The 10369-nt window shown below is 44.9% G+C and overlaps 2 protein-coding genes across 2 annotated transcripts in view; one reads left to right on the forward strand and one right to left on the reverse strand.

The window, feature by feature from the left end:
- rtca (RNA 3'-terminal phosphate cyclase) overlaps positions 1–10369 on the reverse strand; it is a 53166-nt gene that overhangs the window by 40578 nt on the left and 2219 nt on the right. The window lies entirely within an intron of this gene.
- dbt (dihydrolipoamide branched chain transacylase E2) lies at positions 985–9778 on the forward strand. Its single transcript, XM_061887905.1, has 11 exons — positions 985–1092; positions 4386–4530; positions 5418–5493; positions 5569–5750; positions 5813–5940; positions 6006–6252; positions 6331–6497; positions 6567–6644; positions 8625–8816; positions 8885–8956; positions 9022–9778. Exons 1-11 carry the CDS (start codon positions 1051–1053, stop codon positions 9187–9189), a joined length of 1497 nt encoding a protein of 498 aa, XP_061743889.1. The 5' UTR covers positions 985–1050; the 3' UTR covers positions 9190–9778.

Below are 10369 nucleotides of genomic sequence, written 5' to 3' on the forward strand. Positions count from 1 at the left end.
ATATATATATATATATATATATATATACATACATATATATATTTTTGCATTCTATTTTACTTACTTTATTGAGGGGGGAGGGGGGCAGTACATCTAAGAAGGACGGTTCCAGACTTGAGAAACTGATCAGGCGGGCCGGTTCTACAATCGGAATGAAACTGGACACACTGGTGACGGTGGCAGAGAAGAGGACTGTTGACAAACTAGTAAGCATCCTGGATGATGCCAGTCACCCTCTGCATAGTGTTATCAGTAGCCAGAGGAGCCTGTTCAGTGCTAGACTGCTTCATCCCAAGTGCAGGACTAATAGACTCAAGAACTCCTTTGTCCCACACGCCATTAGACTGTACAACTCCTCTTTGGGACGGGGGACGGGGGGTACTAGGATGACAGGGGATGCAAAACGATAACAGTGCAATACGTTTTCATAACATGGTCACTACTGCCTACTTTCTCTTGTTATATTCTTATTTTACTGTTATATATTTTTTCCCATTGTTGCTTTTTATTCTTATTGTAATATTTCACTATTTTGTTTCCATTTAAACCCCCATTATTTACTTTTTCGGCCGCTTGTACTCGTGATCTTATCCTTTCGGTCGTGACCCAAAGCTCATGACCATAGGTGAGGATGGGAACGTAGATCGACCGGTAAATTGAGAGCTTTTACTTCCGGCTCAGCTCCTTCTTCACCACAACGGATCGGTACAACGTCCGCATTACTGAAGACGCGGCACAGATCCGCCTGTCGATCTCACCATCCACTCTTCCCTCACTCGTGAACAAGTCTCCTAGGTACTGGAACTCTTCCACTTGGGGCAGGGTCTCCTCCCCAACCCGGAGATGGCACCCCACCCTTTTTCTTAATTCATTTATTTATTTATTTTATTTTATAAAACTTTATTTATAAACTGCAACATTTACAAACAATAATAATCAAAATAAATTCAAATTATATCAACTTCCCTTCTGCTCCGTTGTCAGCGATGACGTCACTGCGGGCTGATTGGCTGCTGGCGGGGCGTGCGGCTCTGACGTCACAGTAAAAAGATGGCTGCTATGACAAGAGGCTCCTCTGCGGTGTTCAGACTGGTGAGAAAAGTCAACTTTTAACAGACAACCTCCGCAACTCTCTAACATGTCTCAGGACGCGGTGGTCGGCGTCACGGCGTCCTCTTACGTCACGGCTTATTGGAAGTTGTTGGCTGCAGTGGCGCCTCTGCTAGGTGGATGCTAACAGGCTAGCAGCAAAACAACGATACATTCCCAGGGAGGTTAGCACTTGCACGTTGGGAAGTTGCCCATCGGAGGAAAGTCAGGCGACAACCGCTCAATGTCAGCTTTGACTCATAAATCCTCACGGTTCACCGAATAGCCAGCTCAATTAAAAACGTGATATTACCATGGCAACCAGGCAAATTGAACGCTCCAAAAGAGGTTCAGTCATGAAGGACTTGCTGTGCATTTATAAAACATGACAACAATTCAATCAATCAATCTTTACTTATATAGCCCTAAATCAGTGGTTCTTATCCTGGGTTCGATCGAACCCCAAGGGTTCGGAGAGTCTTCCTCAGGGGTTCGGCGGAGGTCAAGACACACCCGACTCATCGTGTAAATAGAAACTTTTCCCTATCTCCGTATTATGGATACCCCCAAACAATGTTCCCTCTAATTTTCCATCTGATTCGCAGGTGTGTCATTTGTCGTGATTTTTGTTCTTTGAACAAGATGATGTTCATGCACGGTTCATTTTGTCTGCTCGCGGAAAACAAACTAATCTACGATTTGACTCCCTCGAACTGTCTTGAAGCTGTGGAAACAGGACCAGGCTGTTCCGAAAACACCCCCGAGGACACCTCAATGATAGACGCTTTTGACCTCCCTCCCTCCTCAACGACACCTGGAGTCGAACTTTTGCAGATCGGCCTCAGTCTAAAAAACATTAGATAATCACACCCAAGACAATTGGGCATACACGCACCCCCCCCGACTAGTTTCTTTCTAATGTGTTGATCTGGAAATGTTTGCCTCGGCATTTTGTTGGTGTGGACGTGTGCACCGAACGGAGATGTTGATATGCGGAGTAAGCACTCTTCATTCTCTAGCACAGGGGTAGGGAACCAATGGCTCTAGAGCCAGATGCGGCTCTTTTGATGACTGCATCTGGCTCTCGGATAAATCTGAGCTGACATTGCTTAACACGATAAGTAATGAATAATTCCACTTTTAATCACAGTGTTAAAAATAACGTTCAAAATATAAAACATTCATTTTTAATCCATCCATTCATTTTCTACTGCACCTGTTGAAGAGGTTGCATAATGGTAAGAAGTTATTTATTTATTATTGGTTAATGTGGGGCTTGCAATCCTGGGGGTTGTTCAGACCACTAAGCACCGACATGAGAGCCTGTTTCAGGGTTTAAATATTGTTTTATTTTTACATAAGACTCTCAGTTGCTTTCCAGCAATTGTCTTTTTCTCTTTCCTTCTCGCTCGCGCTCTGGCTCCAGCCCCAACCCCATCTCTCTTCCTGGCTGCTCCGTATAACAGAGCGACAGGTGATTAGATAACAAGGCCCAGGTGGGCCATCTACGGTCCTGGCACACCCTGCTTCGCTGCAGGCCCGCATGCCACGCCCCCTCCACAATTAGCTTCAGAATAACAATGTTATTACAAAAAATAAGAGACCTGTTATACTCTACAAATGTTGGTCTTACTTAAAAATGCACGCGTTTAGTTGTGTTCAGTGTTGAAAAAAATATTATATGGCTCTTACTGAAATACATTTTAAAAATATTTGGATTTTTGGCTCTCTCAGCCAAAAAGGTTCCCGACCCCTGCTCTAGCAGGTGCCTTTTCATATGATGCTACATATTAGCAGTAATGCTAATTTTTGTAGCAACACTTTTGCCCCACTCTTGACGAATTACAGTTGTCTGTTCGACAAAGCCAAACCACCACCAGACGATTGACCCCCTGTTGTTTTTCTTGGGAATTAATTATTCCTTCATTTGTTACCAGATTCGTACCTTCTTTCTCTCGTATTATCACTCGCACGGCTTCGCTAGCATCACAGCTAACGTTACCCATGCGGCTACCTCTCTGCTCCGCAAGGGCGTATACGTATGTGACTTATGTAAGAAGGTGCGCTTGCTGTCTGTGAGAAGGAGACACAAGAAGGAGTGGGAAGAACCTGTAGTGTAATGCCTGCAGCTAAAAGCAACTGCGTGAGAACGTATACTCGAATATCACGGTATAGTCATTTTCTATATCGCACAGAGACAAACCCGCGATATATTGAGTATATGGATATATCGCCCCGCCCTACTATATCGTGATATTCGAGTATATGTCCTCACACAGTTGCTTTTAGCTGCGGCCATTACACTACAGGCTCCTCTCACTTATTCCTGTCTCTCCTTCTCACAGAGACGTAAAACAAGCGCGCGTTGTACGAGAGAGAGAAGGTGCCAATCTGGTAACAAATGAAGGAAGAATTAATTCAGCACGTCTGGCAGTGGTTTGGCTTCAAGCGGGAAGATGTTAGACAGACAACCGTAATATGTAAAGTATGCGGCAAAAGCGTTGCTACAAAAAGTAGCAGCACTACTAATTTGTACCATCATTTGAAAGGTCAACCGCTAGAGAATGAAGAGTGCTTGAAACTCTGCATGTCAACATCTCCGTTCGGTGCCACACCAACAAAATGTCGAAGCAACAATGTCCAGATCAACACCGTATGAAACAAATAGTCAACAACAGAAGGAAATAATGTCCGCAGTAAACTACCACATAGTGAAGGACAACACTATTAGATTTCCTATTATGCAGCTATTTTTTGACAGTTATTGAAATATCTTGTGTGAAATCATGCACAAAAGTTCACTTTATTTGTTTTAAACTATTATAGTGGCGTTCTGTACAAAAAGTGCACTTTAATTTAGTGTTGTTTTGATATGTCATCTTAGTGACATCATGCACAAAAGTGCACTAATAGCTTGTTTTTAAATGTCAATGACAATCTTCCACTTTCTGTTTTGGAAACAACATGAATGTTTTTGCCACTGCTTAATAACTGTTTAATAAATACAGTTTTGGTCAATTTACTTAATTGTGGTTTCCTTTCTCTGCATGAAAGTTTAAAAGTAGCATATATTAATGCAGTATGAACAAGAATGTTTTAATGTAGACAAATAGAATCGTCATACTGCTGTGATTATATGCATCAAGTGTTCATTCAAAACTAAGGCAAACATCGAGATATACATCGTGTATCGCGATATGGCCTAAAAATATCGAGATATCAATAAAAGCCCACACATCGCCCAGCCCTACTAAGCGTCATCATTGTTTTGAATTATGTGTGTGGTGTCCTGTCAGCTGATCCAGCAGTACCGCCACCGATGTTTACGTCTGCACCAAATGAAAGTCCACACGTGTCTCGGCTCGCTCCCCGCCAGAGTCGACAGGAAGTTCCAGAACAGAAGCTTCCAGATGTGGAGCCGGACCCTACACATGTCAGCAGGTCAGTAGGTGTTTAAAGTTAAAGTTAAAGTATCAATGATTGTCACACACAGCCGGTGTTTCATTGTTTACATTCCCAAAAGAAGATGGAACAGAGATGTCAAGCAAACACAGTTGGATTGGACCACACACACAAAGTACAATGTATTATGCCGCGATCATTTCGAAAGATCTTGTTTCGAAGAGGGTCCCTTGCGAAGGGCAGAGATGGGCATTGCCACCACCTGTCAACTGGTGGTAAAGAAAAGTGCGGGGCCGACCTTTAGGTTGTACAGGTACGACCATATAATCTCACTAAAACACTAGTAACACAATAAGCAGATAAGGGATTTTCCATAATTATCCTAGTAAATGTGTCTAATAACATCTGAATCACTCCCACTGCCCTTGTCTTTTTTTTATTTTAGTCCTTCACTCTCACTTTCCTCATCCACAAATCTTTCATCCTCGCTCAAATTAATGGGGAAATTGTCGCTTTCTCGATCCGAATCGCTCTCGCTGCTGGTGGCCATGATTGTAAACAATGTTCAGATGTGAGGAGCTCCACAACCCGTGACGTCACGCGCATATTGTCTGCTACTTCCGGTACAGGCAAGGCTTTATTATTAGCGACCAAAAGTTGCAAACTTCATCGTCGATGTTCTCTACTAAATCCTTTCAGCAAAAATATGGCAATATCGCGAAATGATCAAGTATGACACATAGAATGGACCTGCTATCCCCGTTTAAATAAGAACATTTCTTTTCAGTAGGCATTTAAGACAAGACAAAGAAGCAAGCAGGAGAGGAAAGGGGAGCGTCAATTGGTCGTCAGTCCCATTTTCACATTGGATCTTGTGCCGGCGAAGCCCATGATGTTGATTATGATGTCACTGATGTGTTGTGCAGGGGCAAGAGGACCCATCGTCCAGTTTAAGCTGTCGGACATCGGCGAGGGAATCATGGAGGTGACGGTGAAGGAATGGTATGTCGTCTTTGGAGCCGCTTCCTGGCATCTTTTTCTCCTGCGGTTCCTCAAACGTGCCGGGCGTGCCTGCAGGTACGTCAAGGAGGGGGACAAAGTGTCTCAGTTCGACAGCATCTGCGAGGTTCAGAGCGACAAGGCGTCCGTCACCATCACCAGTCGTTACGACGGCGTCATTCGAAAGCTCTACTACGACACGGACGCCATCGCTCTGGTGGGCAAGCCTCTGGTGGACATCGAGACCGAGTCCAGCTCAGGTGCAAGATCAGAACACGGCACGTGGTCCCCGAAGCGTTTCTGAACGCCTGTGCTTGTCCAGACCTGATCCAGGAAGAGGATGTGGTGGAGACGCCCGCCATGGCTCGGGAGGAACACACCCACCAGGAGATCAAAGGTCACAAGACCCAGGCCACACCTGCGGTCAGACGCCTCGCCATGGAGAACAATGTAAGTCTTTACGAGTCCTCTCCAAGTGTTTCCAGTGGTCCCACGTCTGACCTTTGACCTCTCAGATAAAGCTCAGCGAGGTGGTGGGGACGGGCAGAGACGGACGCATCCTGAAGGAAGACATCCTGAACTTCCTGGCCAAGCAGACGGGAGCCATCTTGCCTCCGACCCCGTTTCAGGAAATCCAGACTCCGCCTCCTCCCCCTCCCATCGCAGCTGCCCGGCCCGCGACGACCTTATCAGGCCTTAAAGCTCCGCCCACCATGCCCAAACCAGTCTTCACCGGCAAAGATGTCACGGAGCCCCTCAAAGGTCAGCCTGACCGCAGAAGGACAAACCTGGGATACGCTTCTAATATTAGCATAGCTCATGAGTCTTTTTGCTCTGCAGGCTTCCACAAAGCCATGATGAAAACCATGACGGCGGCTCTCAAGATTCCTCATTTCGGTTACTGTGACGAGGTGGACCTGAGCCGCCTTTCGGCTCTCAGGGCCGAGCTCAAGTCTCTCGCCGAAGGTCGAGGCGTCAAACTGAGCTTCATGCCCTTTTTCATCAAGGTAGCGCCGTCTTTCTTGAATCTGATGCGTGGCTTGACCTTGATTAAGCTTGAACTCTGATTGGCTCAGGCCGCCTCCCTCAGCCTCGCCCACTTTCCCATCCTCAACGCCTCATTGGACGAGAGCTGTCAGAACATCACGTATAAGGTGAGCCGAAACTGGCTGCGATATTATAAGTATCACATTTCTAGAGCAGGCCTGGGAAATTATTTTGACTTGGGGGCCACATTTAGAGAAAAAAATGTGTCTGGGGGCCGGTATATCAATTTTTAGGGACAGTAATACAACAGGCATTTGATTTTCCCGTCTAAAGTCGGAATTCCATCTTTTTTCATCTCGGGGGAAAAAAATAATTATCTTCCGTTTTTCCGTTTTTTTTTCCGACCCTAAGTCAAGATTCGTTTACTTGCCGATTCGTCTTTTGTAATCGAGACGTAGCATATATTACGCCGTAGTTGATTGGTCGATATGTTCCTTGTGACCAATCAGGACATCTGTTATGAATGATGACGTTATTACCGCCATTTTCCAAATGTAAACGATGTCAGCTCTCTAGAGAAAGGACGCTTCACGAGTAAAAGAAATTGATAAACATGTCAAAAATTTGTTTTAATGGGACTGAATAAAAAGGGAAATCACTGATACTGTTGGGAAGAAGGAAGTTACGACTTTGTCCGGCGATTTTATTCGGAAAATCGATCGTCCAGGATAAGTTTTGTGCACGTGGTGTCATGATAATATTGACTATGGATCACAAGGTTTCAAGGCTTTGGAAGTACATGCGAAACGCCAAAAACATATGAAGCAACTTGAAGCAAGGAAAACAAACTTTTCACGAGCTGGTACTTTTGGATGTCAACCGAAAGTGAGCAAACCTTATGGACTTCATCCTTTGTTTACATCGACAACTGCCATAGACATCGAGAGGAAAGATCCACCCAAACAACCCACTTCAGTTGCAGACAGGGTAGTTAATAATGAGGTAAGCTAAAAAAAATCGTTGCTTGCGAAATACGCATCCATCCATCCATTTTCTACCGCTTATTCCCTTTTGGGGGCGCGGGGGGCCCTGGCGCCTATCTCAGCTACAATCGGGCGGAAGGCGGAGTACACCCTGGACAAGTCGCCATCTCATTGCAGGGCCAACACAGATAGACAACACTCACATTCACACACTAGGGCCAATTTAGTGTTGCCAATCAATCCATCCCCAGGCATGTTTGTTTTAAATATTAAACAATTATTGCTTTGCGAAATATAAATGTTTTTTTCTAAAAATAAAAAGCCACGTGAAAATATATTATGAAATTACGGAAATTCAATTTATTTGTAAATTATGGTGGAAAATAAGTATTTGGTCAACCATTCAAAGCTCTCACTGATGGAAGGAGGTTTTGGCTCAAAATCTCACGATACATGGCCCCATTCATTCTTTCCTTAACACGGGTCAATCGTCCTGTCCCTTTAGCAGAAAAACAGCCCCAAAGCGTGATGTTTCCACCCCCATGCTTCACAGTAGGCATGGTGTTCTTGGGATGCAACGCAGTATTCTTCTTCCTCCAAACACGACGAGTTGAGTTTATACCAAAAAGTTATATTTTGGTTTCATCTGACCACATGACATTGTCCCAATCCTCTGCTGTATCATCCATGTATCCATTTTGGTAGAAACTCAACTCGCCGTGTTTGGAGGAGGAAGAATACTGAGTTGCATCCCAAGAACACCACACCTACTGTGAAGCATGGGGGTGGAAACATCATGCTTTGGGGCTGTTTTTCTGCTAAGGGGACAGGACGATTGATCCGTGTTAAGGAAAGAATGAATGGGGCCATGTATCGTGAGATTTTGAGCCAAAACCTCCTTCCGTCAGTGAGAGCTTTGAATGGTTGACCAAATACTTATTTTCCACCATAATTTACAAATAAATTCTTTAAAATTCCTACAATGTGAATTCCTGGATTTTTTTTCACATTCTGTCTCTCACAGTTGAAGAGTACCTATGATGAAAATTACAGACCTCTGTCATCATTTTAAGTGGGAGAACTTGCACAATCGCTGGCTGACTAAATACTTTTTTGCCCCATTGTATCTATCATGTTGTTAGAACCTTGTGTTTGGTGCGGCAGGCATCCCATAACATCGGCGTCGCCATGGACACCAGCCTGGGGCTGCTGGTTCCCAACGTGAAGAACGTGCAGCTCCTCAGCGTCTTTGACGTGGCACAGGAAGTCAACCGCCTCCAGGGGCTCGGCACCGCCGGTCAGTTGGGAACGGCCGACCTGACCGGAGGAACCTTCAGCTTGTCCAACATCGGATCGGTGAGTTTCGCCGACAACGCGCGGGACGTCGAAGATGTTCACGTGCTGACGTGTGTTTGGGGGGGTAGATCGGAGGGACGTACGCCAAACCGGTGATTCTTCCCCCAGAGGTCGCCATCGGAGCTCTGGGGAAAATTCAGGTGGGTCGGACGCATGGTCTGCTTCCCGCTTTGAGGTGCGTAATTTCCTCGTGGTTTTCCTTCAGATTCTCCCGCGCTTCGACAGCGCCGGCAACGTGGTCCGCGCTCACATCATGAATGTCAGCTGGTCGGCCGACCATCGTATCATCGACGGCGCCACCATGTGTCGCTTCTCCAACATGTGGAGAGACTATCTGCAGAACCCGGCCAGCATGCTACTGGACCTCAAATAAAGCTGTGCAGTTCTCTGTTCTCACACGCCGTGGCCTTTGAGTGGGGTGCTGAGTGAAAGAGGCTGGTTCTGGTTTGAGGTGGTCTCACATGACCCCGAGTGCGGAACTTAAGACTGGGATCACGTGACCCAACGGGAAACAAGGACATTGCCACTTTCGGAGGTTTAGTACCTTTTTAATAGATAATAATGAAGAGGTTCCCTATTCAAACTTTTTAAAGATAAAACTTTATTATACTGTTACAGCCTCGTCTTCGTCATCAAGCCGGTGGTCTTCTGCCCCCTGCTGGTCACATTTATTCTGTCTTTTTGAACAGTTTTCAGTGGCGTTTGGAGTCTGTGCTCTTCATTGTATTCGATTAAAGTTGGCGTGTTAGGGGAAAAATTTACTTAATCAATTTGTTTATTACTCACGCCATGTCATAGTAACACTTGTGTAGTGTGTGCTTTGTCTCCATCTGCTGGAACACGGCAAAAACTACAAATCTATCAGAGGTGCTTGACGTCTTCCACGTGTGTCCTTCTCTGTATTTTTTTTTTTTAAATGTTGTGTTTGCGTCTTTAGGGGGAAAATAAAACTATGAACTGAACTAATCGATTTTGTCTTATCACTGAAGTGTACTCACTGGATCGGTTCGCAGCCCATACTTGCCAACCTTGAGACCTCTGAATTCAGGAGATTTGGGTTTGGGTGTATATTGTAGTGTCCCGCAAGAGTTAGTGCTGCAAGGGGTTCTGGGTATTTGTTCTGTTGTGTTTATCTTGTGTTACGGTGCGTATGTTCTCCCGAAATGTGTTTGTCATTCTTGTTTGGTGCGGGTCCACAGTGTGGCGCATATTTGTAAAAGTGTTAAAGTTGTTTATACGGCCACCCTCAGTGTGACCTGTATGGCTGTTGACCAAGTATGGATTGCATTCACCTATGTGTGTGTGAAAGCCGTAAATCAGGGGTCTCAAACTCAATTTGCCTGGGGGCCACTGAATGCAGAGTCTGGGTAAGGCTGGGCCGCAAGAAAAGATTTCTTAAAAAAAACATTTTTAAATGTCTTTAACACAAAATAAAATCAAAATATAAATGAAAAAAATGAGAATCAAGAAATGTGAGGCAATGCAAATAAAAAAAATAAATAAATAACAGTTTGAATTAGTCCTGGTTATTACTGTTATTACTGACGGACAGG

The sequence above is a fragment of the Nerophis ophidion genome, linkage group LG26 (assembly GCF_033978795.1).
Source record: "Nerophis ophidion isolate RoL-2023_Sa linkage group LG26, RoL_Noph_v1.0, whole genome shotgun sequence".
Classification (NCBI taxonomy): Eukaryota; Metazoa; Chordata; class Actinopteri; order Syngnathiformes; family Syngnathidae; genus Nerophis; species Nerophis ophidion.

Bases quoted from the DNA above. Each gene is read 5' to 3' on its own strand.
- dbt (XM_061887905.1), top strand. From the start codon at position 1,051: ATGGCTGCTATGACAAGAGGCTCCTCTGCGGTGTTCAGACTG. The intron at 4,531-5,417 runs GTCAGTAGGTGT...TGTGTTGTGCAG, and splicing joins GACCCTACACATGTCAGCAG to GGGCAAGAGGACCCATCGTC. The intron at 6,498-6,566 runs GTAGCGCCGTCT...TGATTGGCTCAG, and splicing joins TCATGCCCTTTTTCATCAAG to GCCGCCTCCCTCAGCCTCGC.